The sequence below is a fragment of the Globicephala melas genome, chromosome 16, assembly GCF_963455315.2.
Source record: "Globicephala melas chromosome 16, mGloMel1.2, whole genome shotgun sequence".
NCBI lineage: Eukaryota > Metazoa > Chordata > Mammalia > Artiodactyla > Delphinidae > Globicephala > Globicephala melas.
Window position 1 is genome coordinate 11,146,466 of NC_083329.1, and position 20,084 is coordinate 11,166,549.

Genomic DNA, 20,084 nt, shown 5'->3' on the forward strand with positions numbered 1-20,084 from the left:
AACCTGAAAAACTCACACTTCCTTTTCACTGCTTGTCTATTCACTATTCAAGAGAGGTATCATGTAGGAATAAAATTTAGGAAAAAGAATTAGCAAGAGAGATGAATGGATTCTTCACACTGAATAGTAGACACCTGATGGCTTTTAAGGAAGAGACCCCCATTTTTGAGACACGTGATGAAGCATTTGATGTCCCAGCTAGTAGCTTAAGAAAGGGTGTCTGCATTCTGAAGTAACTTGATGAGTGATATGCTGTATCCCATTTGTTGCAGTTACAGCACACCCAGTAAAAATGTTATTGATCTTGAAGAATAGAATAAATACATTCTCTCATAATATGACCAAAGTAGCCTGAAATCTGTGATGTAACTGTTCACAAGGAAGAGGAGCATTTTCTGCTCTTTAAGGGGACGTGCAGGTGAAATTGTTCTTGGCTTGAGTTCTCATTTGATTTTCAGAGATGTGTGTTATTTTTACATCTGTACAGCTGCCGCCTTTGTGAACTGAAGCTCTGTCATCTCTCCGCAGGGATGCCTCTTCGCTGCTAGATCCAATGGAATGCACAGACACAGCCGAAGAACAGAGAGTACACAGTCCTCCTGCCTCCTTAGTGCCAAGAATCCATGTGGTTTTAGCCCAGAAGTTGCAGCACATCAACCCTTTACTGCCTGCTTGCCTTAACAAGGAGGAGAGCAAAACCTGTAAGTGTAAGTGCTAAAGCCTCGTGGCCCAGAGACTTACCCAGCATGTGAAAGCTGCATGGTGGAGCTGTCAGTCAGATTCTTGGTCGTCAGAATAAATTTCTCCAGCGATCACCATTTCTTTGCCCCATTTTCCTTTATGTTAATTCTCTTCATTAAAATGAGGCCCCCCAAAAGGTATACACGCTGTCTTATTTTGACAGCTGGCATCACTTACTGACCAATATTTTAAGTCCATACTAGTCATCTACTGACGTGCAGTGCTTTGTTCCAGTTACTTTTTAACCTAAGAGACACGAGAGGAACTGGTTTGTGTTCTGAATCTGGTCTCCTTTCTCTCTCCAGTTGTTTCTAGTTTCATGTCTGAATTGTCTCCAGTCAGAGCAGAACTGCTGGGGTTCCTCACTCACGCCCTTTTGGGAGACAGTTTGGCTGCTGAATATCTTATATTACATCTCATTTCTACAGTGTAAGTGCTCTGTTCTTGGTGGGAATTAAGGGAGTTTGGTGTTTTGTTGAGAGGGGAAAAGAACAGAAAGGTTTCTGTTTTTATCAGGCTTCATCACCAGATGGTTATTTATTTAGTGTAACAGGTGTTATACCAAATCACAGAAATTCCTTTTTCACTTTTCTCAGTGTCACATGTAGCATTTTGATTGTATCTTCTTAAATTTAAGAGCAAAAATCAGATAAAGAACCTGGCCAATGAGTAAAATGAGTTGTTTTATCCTTTGTGCATTCTGAATTCTCTATTTATACATCCCAAGGCTCTGTGAGGTCCATTTGGTGTACATCTCACTTGTATGTGGACATGTGCCCCTCTCCCTTTCACTTCACTACAGCTCTTTGTTTTCTGATTTCAAAATAACATGTGTGCCTTCAACAAGTTCCAAGAGCATAAAGAAGAAAATTGAAATTGTCTGTAATCTCACCACTTAAAGATGATCTCAGTTAACAGATCTTCGTACCTGTTCATATCATCTTTTTTTGGTTTACATGTGTATCCATCCCTACTTAGATCTCAGTTATACTCTAAACATATCATTATCTTGCTTTTATCATTTATGTTAAGCGTTTCCTATCATAATTCTTCTTGAACCTCTTAATGGCTGTGCAGTATTTCATTATAGACAGTTGTACTTTTTCCCTAAATGTTAGGTTTTCCTACTTTTTCTCTGTTTAAACAATCCTCCAGTAAACATCTTTGTACTATAAATCTTTCCTCAGGTAGGATTTGAGACAGTAGTACATGATGATTGAGAGCATAGACTCTGGAACCAAACTACCTGGGTTCAAATTCAGCTCTGTCACTTCCTGGATACGTGAACGTGGGCATGTTTCTTAAAATTTCTGTATCTCCGGTTTCTCATCTGTAAAATGAAAACAATAATACCTACCTCAGAGTGTTTGGGAATTAAATGAGAAAGCATTTAAGTACTTAGAACAGTACCTGGCACATGCCCAGCACTTAAATATTGGCTATTATTTTTATTGTTGTTTCTGCTTAAAAAAACAACTGATCAGAATAATCTGCTTTAATTTTAATGACAGTATTAAGCTAATTTTTCTTCGTTTGCTTTTTGATGGAGATCAGGAAATCACGTGAGTATCTTATTGGTTGATATCTTTTTTTTTCTAGATATACAAGAAGAGATGTTCTTCCACTAGGAAAATTTACGGTTAACTTGAGTGGATGTCCACGGAATAGTACCTTCACCGAACACTTATATCGAATTATTCAACATCTAGTTCCAGCAGTAAGATCAATATAAATATGTATTATAAGCTTAAGTACACTTTAAAAGTCCATCTAATTGTCTTTCATTCAACCCAAACATTTAACTTTGAGATGTTAACAGACCTCATTAAGGGGAAACAAAGCCTGCCTAGTTTCATAATTTAAAATGTACTAACTCCTAAACATTTCACGTTTCCTTTATTGCCTTAGCACAGGTCTCTTCAAGTAACAACACAACTGTAGTAACTCCCTTAACATTGTACTCTCCGTTGATGCCAGTTTGTTTGTACAATTTGGTATCCTTTGTGTGCTTTAAAATCATAAATCTAAGTAAACTCTAAATTATAGGAGCATAATTCTTTTAGTTGAGGTAATAACTTGATCTCTCCTACCCCAGTTTTAATTCCTGTTTGGAAAGTCAAGCTACCTTTATTTGCCAGGACATCTGGAACGCAGTGTTTGTGTGGTATTAAGATCTTGGGGACAGGAGAATAGCTTCTGATTAGTTGTGTGACTGGCAATGCCGATCACTTCTTTGGAAATTTAAGAGGTTGAAACAGATCATTCATTTAACCAGTGTTTATGGAGTGTCTTCTGGGCTCTTAAGAAACAGCATTGGACTAAATAGACCAACATTTCTCACTCTCCTTGACTCACTTTACAATGTTAAAAAATTATTGAGAACTTAAAGAGATGTTGTTTGGGTTTTTATTATCAATTTACCATATTAGAAGTTAAAACTAAAAACATACTAAAATATTCATTGAAAATAAATCAATTACATATGAGCAAAAGTAAATATTTTTGTAAAAAATAGCTATTTTTCCAAACAAAATAATATTAGTGATAAAAGTGACATTGTTTTAAATTTTTGCCAGTCTCTGTAATGTCTGGATTAATAGAAGACAGCTGGATTGTCATATCTGTTCCTGCATTCAGTCTATTGTAACATGATGTTTTGACTGAAGTATATGAAGGAATGTTGGCCTTACACAGATGAAAAAGTAGTTGGCAAAGGAAGGACTTTTAATGGCATTTTCAGATAACTGTAGATATTCTTCTGATACTAGACCAAAACTGTCCATATGGCATTTTCTTCAAGGATAGTTGTGTGAAATCTGTAATCTCATCAATGAACTTTTTATACTCTGCTATCATAAATTCATTGGTCTGTCTTGCACATTGAATGGATCTTTTATCCATGTGTGATTTTGACCTCATGGACCCCATAAAAGGGTTTCAGCAACTCCCTGGGAGTGCCCTGGACCACATTTTGTTGGTGGTGGAAGACCAACAAATAATAAATAACATATATAGTATGTCACTGAAGTGCCATGGAGAACAGTAAAGGCCCAGGGGAAGGGGATAGGGAGTGCTGGGGGTAGGCCAGGGTGGAGTTGCTGACATCTTCAGCGTGTCGGGGAAGCCCTCTCCAGGGTGGAGTTCAGGGAGAGACTTGATGCAAACCCAGGATCAAGACACAGGGCCGTGTTGGGGAAAGTGTCTGTCCTGTGCAGAGAACAAGTTCAGGGTCCGAGCGCAGCGGGCTGGGCATGTTGAGGAACGCCAGCCTGAGGGGCCGGTGTACTGCCATGGAATGAGTGCTGGGGAGGAGCGTAGGACGTGGGGTCTGAGTGGCAGCCTAGGGCCACTCAAAGCTTGAGGCCAAGATTTAAGTAGCACATACTTGGGACGTGAATTATATTTTTAAGTATGAAAGTGATATGAGAAAAGTACTCAGGATTCTTGCATGGTAAGGTATTTCCTTTTTGTTCTTTTTATTCTACATCACTTTGTAGTGGTTTGTTTTACTGTTTCATTTTTACCATATCCCACTCCCTTATATTACTCTTATGTTTGTGTTTAGCTAGCACTGAACTTTTTCTAAACACTTGCCTTTTTAATATCTTATTTAGTTTTCGTAGCAGTAAGTGTGAGTGACCTACTTTTGCTTATATGGAGCTGCACCCTGCTCTATGGCACCTTTTGTTTCGACAGACTCTGTTTCTTTCGGGGTCATTTCCTTGTATCTATAATATGACCCCCCCCCCCGCTTTCTTTGAATTACTGAGCCAAAGTACAAAAATCCTCTGCATTTTGAAAATACATCTTCTCTCTTCCTTGACATCCTTCCCCACCTTAGTCTCCACCCGTACCACACATACTTCTTTATGGTCCAGAGTGATCTTAGATTGGAGTACAACGCAGGGTGCAGAGGGCACTGGGTGGTGGGCTCAGGAAGACGGAGGGAGGTGCAGGTGGACTTAACTGATTTTCTACTGCTGAGACTGGGTGAGGAGGTGGCTCTCCCGGGTAGAGCAGGTTCCGAGACCCACAGCGCTGATGACAGTGTGGAGTCCTCCACACCTCAGGCCTCCTTGGAGCAATTTGTTTAGAGGTCTGCAGCTGTCTGTGCTGAATGAATATAGTTTTATTTTATTTTCAAAATTTATTAAAAATTTTTAAAATGGAAGTATAGTTGATATATAATATTATATAAGTTACAGGTATACACAATATAGTGATTCACAGATTTTTTAAAAATTGAAGTACAGTTGATTTACAGTGTTGTGTTAGTTTCAGGCGTACAGCAGAGTGATTCAGTTACACATATATATCTATTTTTTTCTCAGATTCTTTTCTCGTATAGGTTATTACAGAATATTGAGTATACTTCCCTGTGCTATATAGTAGGTCCCTGTTGGTTATCTGTTTTATATGCAGTAGTGTATTATGTTAATCCCAAACTCCTAATTTATCCCCCCACCCCTCAGCCCTTTCCCCTTTGGTAACCATAAATTTGTTCTCTGTGTCTGTGGGTCTATTTCTGTTTTGTATATAAGTTCATTTGTTTTTTGTTTTTTTTTTAAGATTCCACATGTAAGTGATATCATACGATATTTGTCTTTCTCTGTCTGGCTTACTTTACTTAGTATGATAATCTCTAGATCCATCCATGTTGCTGCAAATGCCATTATTTCATTGGATTTTATGGCTGAGTATTCCATGGTATATATGTACCACATCTTCTTTATCCATTCATCTGTTGATGGACATTTAGGTTGTTTCCATGTCTTGGCTATTGTGAATAGTGCTGCTGTGAACAAAGGGGTGCGTGTATCTTTTTGGTTTAGAGTTTTGTTTATATGCCCAGGAGTGGGATTGCTGGATCCTTTGGTAATTCTATTTTTAGTTTTCTGAGGAAACTCCATACTGTTTTCCATAGAGGCTGCACCAACTTACATTCCCACCAACAGTGTAGGAGGGTTCCCTTTTCTCCACACCCTCTCCAGCATTTATTATTTGTAGACTTTTTGATGATGGCCATTCTGACCAGTGTGAGTGATATCTCATTGTAGTTTTGATCTGCATTTCTCTAATAGCAATGTTGAGCATCTTTTCATGTGCCTTTTGGCCATGTGTATGTCGTCTCTGGAGAAATGCCTACTTAGGTCTGTGCCCACTTTTTTTTTCTTTTTTTTGCGGTACGCGGGCCTCTCACTGTTGTGGCCTCTCCCATTGTGGAGCACAGGCTCCGGACACGCAGGCTCAGCGGCCATGGCTCACGGGCCCAGCCGCTCCGTGGCATGTGGGATCCTCCCGGACTGGGGCACGAACCCGTGTCCCCTGCATCGGCAGGTGGACACTCAACCACTGCGCCACCAGGGAAGCCCTGTGCCCACTTTTTGATTGGGTTTGTTATTTTGATACTGAGCTGTATGAGCTGTTTGTATATTTTGGAAATTAAGCCCTTGTCAGTTGCATAATTTGCAAATATTTTCTCCCATTCTGTAGGTTTTCTTTTCATTTAGTTTATGGTTTCCTTTGTTGTGCAAAAGCTTTTAAGTTTAATTAGGTCCCATTTGTTTATTTTTGGTTTTATTTCCATTACTCTAGGAGATAGATCCAAAAAGATATTGCTGCCATTTATGTCAGAGTGCTCTGCCTATGTTTTCCTCTAGGAGTTTTATGGTATCCAGTCTTACATTTAGGTCTTTAATCCATTCTGAGTTTATTTTTTTATATGGTGTTAGAGACTGTTCTAATTCATTCTTTTCCATGTGGCTGTCCAGTTTTCCCAGCAACACTTATTGAAGAGACTGTCATTTCTTCATGGTATATTCTTGCCTCCTTTGTTGTAGATTAATTGACCATATGTGTGTGGGTTTATTTCTGGGCTTTCTGTTCTGTTCCATTGATCTATATTTTTGTTTTGTGCTAGTACCATACTGTTTTGATGACTGTAGCTTTGTAGTATAGTCTGAAGTCAAGGAGCCTGATTCCTCCAGCTCCGTTTTTCTTTCTCAAAATTGCTTTGGCTATTTGGGGTCTTTTGTGTTTCCATACAAATTAAAAATTTTTTTTTCTAGTTCTATAGAAAACGCCATTGGGGGCTTCCCTGGTGGCGCAGTGGGTTGAGAGTCTGCCTGCCGATGCAGGGGACACAGGTTCAGTTCGTGCCCCGGTCTGGGAAGATCCCACATGCCACGGAGTGGCTAGGGCCCGTGAGCCATGGCCGCTGAGCCTGTGCGTCCGGAGCCTGTGCTCCGCAACGGGAGAGGCCACAACAGTGAGAGGCCTGTGTACCGCAAAAAAACAAAAACAAAAAACGCCATTGGTAATTTGATAGGAATTGCATTGAATTTGTAGATCACCTTGGGCAATATAGTTTGGTGTTTGTCCTCTCCTCTCATGATTACTGATTTAGATATCGTATTTGTGTATGGATGATTTCCTACTTCTACTGTATGTTTGCCTTTACTGATGAATATGATTTTAATTCAGGGAGCACAGAGGAAAATTAAGCTTTTCTCTCTCCGTCTTGATGTGTAAATAAACATTTTATTTTCTGTTTTGTTAGCCTGTGGTCAGTTAAAGAAGTTAAGCCTCTGAATATTTGATATATATATCAGTTGTCTATCATTTGTTTCTGGTTCACTGGTAAAATAAAAAATATTCTTCAAGAATACTGAACAAGACAGCTGAAAATAAAGCAGCTCATAGAATCAGAAATTCTTATGATGGAGAAATTTTTGTTTCTAAGAGCTCAAGAAACCATGAGACTGCTTACTCCCTTAGAAATAATAAGCTCTTTCTTTCCATTATAAAATATAGTGTTTAACTCCAAATATATGTTTTCTTAAAAGAGGGAAACTTAGTTCCTTGATCATTAAAAAAATTTCTCTTTGCAGTCTTTTCATCTGCAGATGACTATAGCGAACATGAACCACTTGAAATTCATTCCCCACAAAGACTACACAGCCAATCGCTTGGTCAGCGGGCTCCTCCAGCTGCCCAGCAATACTTCTCTTGTAATTGATGAAACTCTCCTGGAACAGGGGCAGCTGGACACGCCAGGTGTGTGCACGGACGTTATCCTTCCATTTCTAACTCCCAGCAAAGCCAGGCGTGGTAATGATCTTCTAAGGAATAACTGAACAAAGACAAATTCACACTTCACAAGTACTTAAGACAAAGGCTTGCTCTGTGAATTTGGTTAAAGCATATATCATTAACAAATAAGTTGTGTACATCAACTATGTTTTGTGATAGTTTGAAAATAGTATGATAATACACCAAGTAGCAGGTAGCTTTTTAAAGGCTGAAAAGGGAGGAGGTTTTGCCTTTAGTCCTATATTACCTCAAAAGAAGAGTTGTGGAAAAGATCTAATAAAACATTTTCTACCAGCCAATGTGATTTAAAAATTTTTTTTCAAAGAATCTCTGAAAAAATATTTAGTAGATCAGATGGCTTGCACCAACCTCAGTTATGGAACATGTTATAAAATTACAAGAAAGCAGATTGCTTTATCTGTGCTCAAATGAGAATTAAGACACTTTGCTGGTGTAAGTTCAAGAGGTAAAAGTAGAAAAAATAGTGTAGACTGGGTAGAATTAAGGCAAAGGTGAGTATAAACTCAGTAAAATTCAGTAACCTTATCTCTGTATAAAAATAATTTTGGTTCTACCAGATTATTTTAGCCCTGTGAAGATGCCACATACAAAATAATCATACTTTTATCGGGAACTATTTTATATCTAATTGCACACCAGATGCTTGGTATTAGATTTGGGGGTGGGTGGGGGAGGAATCTTGGCTCCAGAAGTATGTTTGTGTAGCTTGACAGATATTATCTGTGAAGCCTATTAATTAATGACCATTTAGAAGATTGAACAGTGCCTCATATACTTTTTTTTAAAGCAGTAGAAATCTCATGTCTTATTATTAATGTCAGCAAAACTAATTTGGTTAGGTGATTAAAATCAAGTTACTGAAAAATTATTCCCTTGTTTTTGTAGGTGTTCATAATGTGACTGCCCTGAGCAACCTAATAACTTGGCAGAAGGTGGATTATGACTTCAGCTACCACCAGATGGAATTCCCCTGCAATATTAATGTTTTTATTACTTCGGAGGGGAGATCACTCCTGCCGGTAATGAAGGGTCATTTTTAAATGGACGGAGGTTATATTGGAAAGATATCTATATTTTTGCTTTGTTTCTTGGTACTGCTTATTATTAATAAGTTAAACTTGTTTCAGAGTTGTGGCTGCCGATTATTAATGAGGGAACTGCTTATTTTGTTCTCTGGGATGAAAACTTTGTATCTGTAAAGAAAATCACAAGACAAGCAAAGAAGACTCTTGGCAGCAGAAAACTCCCACATGTAGGGAGAGAAAGTAGAAACTGTCTGTAAATTGCCTGATTAACATCCAGACCTTTGTTCTTGCTGCCTCTGTTCCATTGTTTTCTGCCAATCCTACGTGAGAAATATTTTAGAGTTCCTTTTAAAATGTTCCTAATCACCTGGTAATTATTTCTATGCTTTATCGTGAAATGCTCTGGTGAATCATCAGTGACTAATGAAGAGAGCTTTTACGTCTGAGTCATTAATGATGAGAAGTATGCCCAGTTGTTGAAAAGGCGTACAGTTGCTCTGTATAATGATGTTCACCCTTGATATATGAGAAACTGCCTGTGAATGAGAATGAAATGGCCCAGTGGTAAATTTCTGTGGGAAAGTGTGATTTGCTATATGTGGTTTCTAGAAATGCAGTTCAGTAAGAAATAGAGTACATGTTCCATGATTAAGGAAACATCTATAACATTTTAATTAGCTGCTTTTTAGAGATTCACTATCTTTTTATATGTTTACTGATACCATTGAGGAAACATAAGTAACCAAGAAAAGGCTAACTTCTGTAATTATTGCTGAGTTACAGTGCATAGAAATTAATATTAAAAAGTGACCTCCCCCTAATAATGAATTGTATTTAATTCCCTTAGGGGCTGATAGAGATAATGCATCCCCCTGAAATTCTAGGTTGATTTAGGAACTTGGAAAATGATGTGTACTGTTTCTCATTTTAGGCAGACTGCCAGATCCACTTACAGCCACAGCTAATTCCACCAAACATGGAGGAGTACATGAACAGCCTTCTCTCTGCGGTGCTGCCTTCCGTGCTGAATAAATTCCGCATTTACCTGACCCTTTTGAGGTTCCTGGATTATAGCATATCTGATGAAATAACCAAGGTGTGTTTGGGTTAAAACAAAGGATTTCCCTGTGTTGAATTGGGATATTTAATCAATTTACATTTATTGTAATTACTGGTAAGGTAATCTTGCTATTTGTTTTCTGTGTCATATGTCTTTTTTGTTCCTCTAGTCCTCCATTATTGTCTTCTTGTGTTTGAAATAGATATTTCTAGTGTACAATTTTAATTTCCATGCCTTTTCTTTTATGACATATTTTTTTTCTTTAGTAGTTGCCCTGGGAGCTACACTAACATCTTAACTATGATAATCTGGGATTAATTTAGGATTATGCCAGTTTAAGCACAATAGTATGCAAAAACTTTGCTCCTTTATACTTCCATTCCTTCTCCCGCTCCTTTGTGCTTTATTATCATTCACATTACGTCTTTATACACTGATAGGTCTGTCAACACATTTGTAATTATTGCTTTATGCAGTTGTCTTTAAAGACATTTATACTACCTTTTATATTTACCTGTGTAGTTACCTTTACCAGTGATCTTCACGTGGATCCGAGTTACTTTCACTTGAGCCTGGAGAACTCTCTTTCGTATTTCTCAGTATTTTTTATGGGGGAGCTCTGCTTGTGACACATTCTCAGTTTTTGCTTACCTGGGAATGTCTTAATTTCTCCTTAATTTTTGGAGACTAATATTGCTGGATGTAGAATTCTTGGTTCATAGGCTTGTTCTTTCAGCACTTTTAAGTCCTCCAACTGCCTAGTGGATTTTCTGAGGAGAAGTCAGTTTCCAGTGAGGGTTCTTTGTACACAATGAGTCATTTTTCTCTTGTCCTTTCAAGATTCTCTCTTTGGCTTTTGACAGTTTAGCTGTAATGTGTCTACATATGGATCTCTTTGAGTTTATCCTACTTGCAATTTATTGAGCTTCTTGGATGTGCAGATTAATGCACATTTGGGGGGAGTTTTCAAGACATTTGGTAAGTTTTTGACCATTATTTCTTTAAGTTTTTTTCTGCCCCTTTCTCCTCTGTGGCACTCCCATGTATGTATGTGGTACATTTGATGGTGTCCCACAGGTCTTTGAGGCTCTGTTCAGTTTTCCTCATTCTTTTTGCTTTCTGTTCCACAGACCAGATAATTTTGGTCAGCCTGTCTACAGATTTGCTGAATCTTTCTTCTGCCTTTCAAGCGAATTTTTAATTTAAGTTGTATTTTTCAACTTCAGAATTTCTGTTTGCTTTTTAAATAATTCCTATCGCTTTACTGGTATTTTCTATTTGGTGAGACATCATTCTCATACTTAAAGTTCTTTATTCATGGTTTCCTTTAGTTCTTTGAATATATTTAAAATAGCTAATTTAAAGTCTTTGTGTAGTAATTCCAATATTTAAGTTTCCTCAAGGCCTTATTTTCCAATGAAGGGGGCTACACATTCTTGTCTCTTTGTATTTCTCCTACTTTTTGTATTGAAAACCAGCTTTTTTATAGATGATTTATTTTTTTAATCTAGTTATTTATCTTTGGCTGCGTTGGGTCTTTATTGCTGCGTGCAGGCTTTTCTCTAGTTGAGGCAAGTGGGGGCTACTCTTCGTTGTGGCGCACAAGCTTCTCATTGGGTGGGTTCTCTTGTTGCAGAGCACGGGCTCTAGGCGCGCGGGCTTCAGTAGTTGTGGCTCGCGGGCTCTAGAACACAGGCTCAGTAGTTGTGGCGCACAGGCTTAGTTGCTCCGCGGCATGGGGGATCTTCCCGGACCAGGGCTCGAACCCATGTTCCCTGCATTGGCAGGCGGATTCTTAACCACTGCGCCACCAGGGAAGCCCAAACCAGGTGTTGTAAATAATGTAATTTGGCAACTCTGCTCTGGCAGATTCTGCCCCCTCCCCGCCTGCCCCCCCAGGGTTTTGTTGTTGTTGCTCTTTGTTGTTTAGTGACTTTTCTGAACTGATTTTTAAAAGTCTGTATTCTAGTTGTATGTGGGCACTGAAGTCTTGGCTCGGTTAGCTCAGTGGGCAGTGATTGGATAGAAATTTAATTTCCTTAGATGCCTGGAAGCAGTCTCCCAGTCTAAGCTAAGGGACTCTGTATCCATGTTGGAGCAATCCTTTAACACTCAGCCATGCAGTTTACAGCTGCCCCCTAGCCTTTGCCTTCTACTTGCACAGAGCCTCAAGGTTGTTCAGTGGTGAGAGCTTATGGCCTGCCTACTCAGGCTCAGATCTTCTGAGCATGTGCCCAGCCCTGGGCATGCATGTGACCTTCTAAATTCCTGGTGGTTGGGGATAGATATACACACCCACACACACATATTTGTGTGTGTGGGTGTGTATATGTATATGTGTATAAAAGAATATATATGTGTGTGTGTGTATATGTATATATACATATATATGCATATGTGTGTATATGTATATATACATATATATGTGTATTCCTCCCCCTCCAGATCCCCTTAAGGATATCTCATTCCCCAGATTTTCTCTTTTTTTTCCTTTTTGGTTTGGTGGTTGTTTTTTTTTCCCACAGTGACTTTTGAATTTTTTTTTTTTTATACAGCAGGTTCTTTGTTTTTTGTTTTTTGTGTGTGTGTGTGTTACACGGGCCTCTCACTGTTGTGGCCTCTCCCGTTGCGGAGCACAGGCTCTGGCTGCGCAGGCTCAGCGGCCATGGCTCACAGGCCCAGCCGCTCCGCGGCATGTGGGATCTTCCCGGACCAGGGCATGAACCCATGTCCCCTGCATCGGCAGGCCGACTCTCAACCACTGTGCCACCAGGGAAGCCCTATATAGCAGGTTCTTATTAGTTATCCATTTTATATATATTAGTATATATATGTCAATCCCAATCTCCCAGTTCATCACACCACAACCCCACCACTTTCCCCCCTTGGTGTCCATACGTCTGTTCTCTACTTCCGTGTCTCAATTTCTGCCCTGCAAACCGGTTCATCTGTACCATTTTCTAGGTTCCACATATATGCGTTAATGTACAATATTTGTTTTTCTCTTTCTGACTTACTTCACTCTGTATGACAGTCTCTAGATGCATCCACGTCTCTACAGATGCCCCAATTTATTTCCTTTTTATGGCTGAGTAATATTCCATTGTATATATGTACCACATCTTTATCCATTCGTCTGTGGATTGGCATTTAGGTTGCTTCCATGTCCTGGCTATTGTAAATAGTGCTGCAGTCAACACTGGGGTGCATTTGTCTTTTTGAATTATGGTTTTCTCTGGGTATATGCCCAGTCGTGGGATTGCTGGGTCATATGGTAGTTCTATTTTTAGTTTTTTAAGGAACCTCCATACTGTTCTCCATAGTGGCTGTATCAGTTTGCATTCCCACCAACAGTGCAAGAGGGTTCCCTATTTTACACACCCTCTCCAGCATTTTTCTTTGTAGATTTTCTGATGATGCCCATTCTGACTGGTGTGAGGTGATACCTCATTGTAGTTTTGATTTGCATTTCCCTAATAATTAGTGATGTTGAGCAGCTTTTTATGTGCTTCTTGGCCATCTGTATGTCTTCTTTGGAGAAATGTCTGTTTAGGTCGTCTGCCCATTTCTGGATTGGGTGGTTTGTTTTTTTAATATTGAGCTGCATGAGCTGTTTATATATTTTGGAGATTAATCCATTGTCTGTTGATTTGTTTGCAAATATTTTCTCCCATTCTGAGGGTTGTCTTTTCGTCTTGTTTGTAGTTTCCTTTGCTGTGCAAAAGCTTTTAAGTTTCATTAGGTCCCATTTGTTTATTTTTGTTTTTACTTCCATTACTCTAGGAGGTGGATGAGAAAAGATCTTGCTGTGATTTATGTCAAAGAGTGTTCTTCCTATGTTTTCCTCTAAGAGTTTTATGGTGTCCAGTCTTAGATTTAGGTGTTTTATCCATTTTGAGTTTATTTTTGTGTATGGTATTAGGGAGTGTTCTAATTTCATTCTTTTACATGTAGCTGTCCAGTTTTCCCAGCACCACTTATTGAAGAGACTGTCTTTTCTCCATTGTATCTCCTTGCCTCCTTTATCATGGATTAGTTGACCATAGGTGTGTGGGTTTGTCTCTGGGCTTTCTATCCTGTTCCATTGATCTGTGTTTCTATTTTTGTGCCAGTACTGTATTGTCTTGATTACTGTAGCTTTGTAGTATAGTCTGAAGTCAGGGAGTCTGATTCCTCCAGCTCTGTTTTTTTTCCCTCAAGACTGCTTTGGCTATTCGGGGTCTTTTGTGTCTCCATGCAACTTTTAAGATTTTTTTCTCTAGTTCTGTAAAAAATGTCATTGGTAATTTGATAGGGATTGCACTGAATCTGTAGATGGCTTTGGGTACTATAGTCATCTTCACAACATTGATTCTTCCAATCCAAGAACATGGTATATCTCTCCATCTGTTGGTAGCATCTTTAATTTCTTTCAGCAGTGTTTTGTAGTTTTCTGCATACAGGTCTTTTGTCTCTGTAGGTAGGTTTATTCCTAGGTATTTTATTCTTTTTGTTGCAGTGGTAAATGGGAGTGTTTCCTTAATTTCTTTTTCAGATTTTTCATCATTAGTGTATAGGAATGCAAGAGATTTCTGTGCATTAATTTTGTGTCCTGCAACTTTACTAAATTCATTGATTAGCTCTAGTAGTTTCCTGCTGGCATCTTTAAGATTCTCTATGTATAGTATCATGTCATCTGCAAACAGTGACACTTTTACTTCTTCTTTATCAATTTGTATTTATTTCTTTTTCTTCTCTGATTGCCGTGGCTAGGACTTCCAAAACTATGTTGAATGATAGTGGTGAGAGTGGACATCCTTGTCTTGTTTCTGATCTTAGAGGAAATGCTTTCCGTTTTTCACCATTGAGAATGATGTTTGCTGTGGGTTTGTCATATATGGCCTTTATTATATTGAGGTAGGGTCCCTCTATGCCCACTATATTGAGGTAGGGTCCCTCTATGCCCTATAATGCGAATGTTTTTGCATTTAATGTTGTCCCAGAAGTCTCTTAGGCTGTCTTCATTTCTTTTCATTCTTTTTTCTTTATTCTGTTCCGCAGCAGTGATTTCCGCCATTCTGTCTTCCAGGTCACTTATCCGTTCTTCTGCCTCAGTTATTCTGCTATTGATTCCTTCTAGTGTGTTTTTCATTTCAGTTATCGTATTGTTCATCTCTGCTTGTTTGTTAACTCTTCTAGGTCTTTGTTAAACACTTCTTGCATCTTCTCGATCTTTCCTCCATTTTTTTTTGAGGTCCTCGATCATCTTTACTGTCATTATTCTGAATTCTTTTTCTGCAGCATTGCCTGTCTCCGCTTCATTTAGTTGTTTTTCTGGGGTTTTATCTTTTTCCTTCATCTGGTACGTAGCCCTCTGCCTTTTCATCTTGTCCATTTTTTCTGTGAATGTGGTTTTTGTTCCACAGGCTGCAGGATTGTAGTTCTTCTTGCTTCTTCTGTCTGCCCTCTGGTGGATGAGGCTGTCGAAGAGGCTTGTGCAAGTTTCCTTATGGGAGGGACTGGTGGTGGGTAGAGCTGGCTGTTGCTCTGGTGGGCAGAGCTCAGTAAAAGTTTAATCTGCTTGTCTGTTGATGGGTGGGGCTGGGTTCCCTCCCTGTTGGTTGTTTGGCCTGAAGCGACCCAGCACTGGAGCCTACCTGGGCTCTTTGGTGGCGCTAATGGCAGACTCTGGGAGGGCTCACACCAAGGAGTACTTCGCAGAACTTCTGCTGCCAGTGTCCTTGTCCTCACGGTGAGCCACAGCCACCCCCCGCCTCTGCACAGGACCCTCCAACACTAGCAGGTAGGTCTGGTTCAGTCTCCCCTGGGGTCACTGCTCCTTACCCCTGGGTCCTGATGCACACACTACTTTGTGTGTTCCCCCCCAGAGTGGAGTCTGTTTCTCCCAGTCCTGTCGAAGTCCTGCAATCAAACCCCTCTAGACTTCAAAGTCTGATTCTCTGGGAATTCCTCCTCCCATTCCCGAACCCCCAGGTTGGGAAGCCTGACATGGGCCTCAGAACCTTCACTCCAGTGGGTGGACTTCTGTGGTATAATTGTTCTCCAGTTTGTGAGTCACCCACCCAGTGGTTATGGGATTTGATTTTATTGTGATTGCACCCCTCCTGCCGTCTCACTGTGGCTTCTCCTTTGTCTTTGGATGTGGGGTATCTTTTTTGGTGAGTGCCAGTGTCTTCCTGTCGATGATTGTTCAGCAGTTAGTTGTGATTCAGGTGTTCTCGCAAGAGGAAGTGAGCACATGTCCATCTACTCCGCCGTCTGAACCAATCTCTCTCATTCCCTAGATTTTCTTTTTAATGGTTTTGGTTAGCCTGCTGTTTGCCCCAGCTGTTACCCAATGTCTGGGATGGCTAAGATGATCAGTAGTTGCTTCTGATTGCTTTTGATAAACTCTCTGGGGGAATAGGCTACTTACAGTGGGCAAGTGCCAAGTCAGGTTAAATAAAGACAGGCTTGCAAATGGATTCTTCCTGGGAACTACCAGACAGTCAAATAATAACAGTTCTCTGGGAATGGTGCTTTGACAGCTCCAGCCCCACAGCCCTCTCCAGTGGTTGCCAGGCTGGCTGTTTTCAGGGCTGCTTGGAGGTGGGTAGAGGAATAGGGCAAATTTAAATGCCTCAAAGCTCACTGTTCTTCCTATCTTTCTTGAAAAAATGCTCCCCGAATTGTTTCAAGCATCTGGTTAATGTATAGAGTTTTGAAGAAGCTGATTTTGATCATTTTTGCCTGTGTTCATGTTCCCTTTAATGGTGGTGAGGATCTTCAGAGGTCCTTACTTGGCAATTTTTGCTGACGTCTCTCTTCCCTGTGTTTAAAGGCATCATGTTTGCTATGCACGTTGCTGGCTTTTATCTGTTTGCCTGGTGTTCTCAAATGAATCTTGAGTTTTGTTACTTTGTTTAGAGTACTTTCTTCAGTGGTATAACTTATGTGTAAAGTTTGGTTTTCAGTCCTTTTACCCATATTATTACCTCATTTGTCTAAGATGCAGGGTGACTTCCTCATTTTCACATCAGGCAAGGCACCATGTTACCTTCCTTTTCCCTACAAAATGCAAATGTCGTTTCCTCATAAGGAATAATTTTAAAGTTCATTTACTGTTTGATAAAGGCAGTTGAAGATGATTTTGTGGAGATGCGCAAGAACGATCCTCAGAGCATCACTGCCGATGATCTCCACCAGTTGCTCATTGTAGCTCGGTGAGTGTACATGTCCACGATTGCCTTTTCATTGAGCTGTAGATAAATCTGCTTACTTAGGGTAACTGAGGCAGACTTAGAAAAATGGAAATGAACTTCTTCCTTCTAAAAATCCCTTGTGGAATGACTCATTGAGAGGGAATCAGTGGCCAGGGATCACCTCAGTGGACCAGGCATGCTCCCTGTTCTCCATACTTCAAAGAGGGAATCACCCTCCAAATATGACAAAGTGTTCCTTTGTAGAAGTCTAACTTGGTTGTTGAGCTCTGTAGTTACCAGATGGTCTTGTCTCCCACAACAGTATTAAAAAAAACTTACAAACCAGTAGGTCTTAAAAAAAAAATAGTCATTATTCTAGGTCTAGACTTAAATTTGTTTCTGTATTTCAAACCAGGTTTCTGTCTCTCAGTGCTGGTCAGACAACACTGTCAAGAGAACGATGGCTAAGAGCAAAGCAGCTAGAGTCTTTAAGAAGAACCAGGCTTCAACAGCAGAAATGTGTGAATGGAAATGAACTTTGAAGGTACTGACATCTATGAAAGAGTAATGGGCGAATTGTAGCCACATTATTGTAAAATTCAAATATCATTTATACCACACTGTTTTGTAGATAATTTGTATCAAAAGAAAAAAACAATGTCTTTTCCTGAAATCACACCTGGTAACATCTAAAGTTTATATAATATTCAGTAAGGGCTTTTTCCTTACTGATTTTACGGAGCTTTTGAAGTTTGTTTTATAATTATATAAATTAGTAATGTACAAAATTGTATTTGATATTAAAAGTTTAATATTGATAATGTTGCTGATTATACCATTTCCTTAGTTTCCGTAGCTTCAGCTAAGTCATAGGCCAGACTCTGTTGAAATGCTAACATCAACATCATTTGAAGAAAATGGTTGCAATTCCAAAGTCAGAGGAATTGTTCACTTCAGATTTTTATGTCTTTCCAATGAACAGTGGGTGTGAATGTGTACAGTGGTCCAAGTTTGGGGAATGGAGCATACTTGCCATAATTCACATGATCATGTGAAATTCTATAATATTATCTCCCAGACATCTGACCACAGCTTTTTTCCATTTAACAGTTGTTAACAACATGCAAAACAAGTCTTTAAATGGCAGTGGTTCCCAGACGTTTTGGGTTTCATGGACCAGTAATACTTCTAAAAATTGTCGGGATTGACAGAGTTGCCAATTTATTTTGCCAAGTAATCTGAAAGAAGTCACTGTATTATCACTCTTTTTTCCTTCATAAAAGGACAATCTCAGAAGAAGAGATAGTCCTTTAAATGGAATAAATGTAGCTTTTTGAAAAAACACTACATTGTCCTTATTTTTCTCATTTCACTCCAGTGCATTTGGGAACCACTGTTTTATGGACTCGCTTAAGGGAATGCTGTCTGCCCTGTGAAGTTGTTTTGCCCAAATAGGAAGAGGACAAAATTTATTTAACTTTTTAAAAAATGCCTTCTTTAGAAAAAACTGGTTTTTAATTCTTTTCCTTAATAAATGTCATTTAGTTGCTGTGATTACATTGGATTTTGCACTTTTTATATAAATTTATCAATTAGTTCCAGATGTATTAGATGAACTAATATTATCTGCTAGTCCAGGAATGCCCTGATAAAACTGTATGTAGGTAGGTTTTCCCCAGACAAATTACAGTTTTAATACAAATTTTCAAAGGAATAAAAATATTATCCATAGCTAGAAAGCGAATTGATACAGTATAGTAGTATAAGTGGCATCAAGAATCTTTGAAAAGGTTAGAACACTACTTTTAAGCTATCACTGGTTATATATAAAGATTAGTTTCTCTTAGTAACTTACTTAGTCGGAAACATTAGAAATCAGTTAAATGATTACTTAAATTCTGCACCCCCCTGGCCCCCAAGGCCTAAAGTGACATTGCTAACCAAGAAAACAGGGTCAGCCTTGAAAATGGAGGAGTTTATTATGCCTCATGAACTGAAGTGAAAATTACTAGTTGTTTAACTTTTCCTAAACTCAAATCTATTTTTATAAACTAATGTAAATAATCTGTTTATATTTAGAATTCTAACTGGTTTTCATTTTTATAACTGGTAGACTAGACCTTCCTTAAACTTTTAGAAATAAAACAAAGGTTCAACTGGATTTGTGGGAATAAAATTCAACAGAGTAGATGAGTTACTGTGTGTTTATTGTGCCAGTGTGAATTGTAATTTACCAAAGAGAAGTACATAATTTGCTTGGTCTTACAGAGAAGTTCCCCTGAAAGGAAAACCCTTTCAAATAAATAAAACTTCCTAAATTACTAGTACTTTGGGCTGTTTTTCATGAATTATGAGACTCACCCCATGTGATCTTCTGTGTGGAAAACCATTACCAGACGTAAACTTCAGTATGAGAGATGGTGCAGCACGGCGTCCTCCCTCTGAAGTCCCATTCAGGTAAGACATTAGTACTCTGGGCTTCAGAAATCCTTTTCTCCTTGGACAGTGAAGTTTGTTGTTCTAATGCAATGTTAATCCTATTTGAAGCACCGGGAAACTGAACAGACATCTATATATTATCACCTTGATTGAGATTAAATTTTAGTTTTAAAATTAATTTTAATTAACTTAATTTTAATTCCTTAATTTTAGTTTTCAAAAATCTCTTTGGAACTAATTTCTTTGGAGCTTAAAAACACATACTTTTATCACCTGACCTTGACTTTATTTTCTCTCATGTTGTAGGACATCTAATAGTTTCAAGAAAAGGTGGTAAGAGAAAAAAGCATTCGGTTTCGATGTTTGGTTTTTAAAATTTGATGGTTTGTGATCCATTTCATCATTTTTAAAGTCATGAAAACACTTCAAAAGAGTGAAGTATTAGGAAAGGCTGGGACCAAGTGTTCAGTTATGGCAAACTTACCTTGTTTCCAAATTCTTTAGTCTGACATAAAATATCAAACC

General features: G+C 38.9%; 1 protein-coding gene across 2 annotated transcripts in view; it reads left to right on the plus strand.

Moving 5' to 3' along the window:
• MCMBP (minichromosome maintenance complex binding protein) overlaps positions 1 to 19,447 on the plus strand; it is a 67,604-nt gene extending 48,157 nt beyond the window's left edge. Inside the window, exons 9-16 of one of the 2 annotated variants that reach the window (XM_030839397.3) lie at positions 529 to 707; positions 1,047 to 1,170; positions 2,341 to 2,458; positions 7,632 to 7,797; positions 8,740 to 8,873; positions 9,811 to 9,975; positions 17,053 to 17,141; positions 17,536 to 19,447. In XM_030839397.3, coding sequence (XP_030695257.1) covers positions 529 to 707; positions 1,047 to 1,170; positions 2,341 to 2,458; positions 7,632 to 7,797; positions 8,740 to 8,873; positions 9,811 to 9,975; positions 17,053 to 17,141; positions 17,536 to 17,662 — 1,102 coding nt within the window. In that variant the 3' untranslated portion in view covers positions 17,663 to 19,447. The remainder of the gene's footprint in view (positions 1 to 528; positions 708 to 1,046; positions 1,171 to 2,340; positions 2,459 to 7,631; positions 7,798 to 8,739; positions 8,874 to 9,810; positions 9,976 to 17,052; positions 17,142 to 17,535) is intronic. The other variant, XM_030839398.3, reaches the window with a different exon arrangement.
• Positions 19,448 to 20,084: the final 637 nt, after the last annotated feature.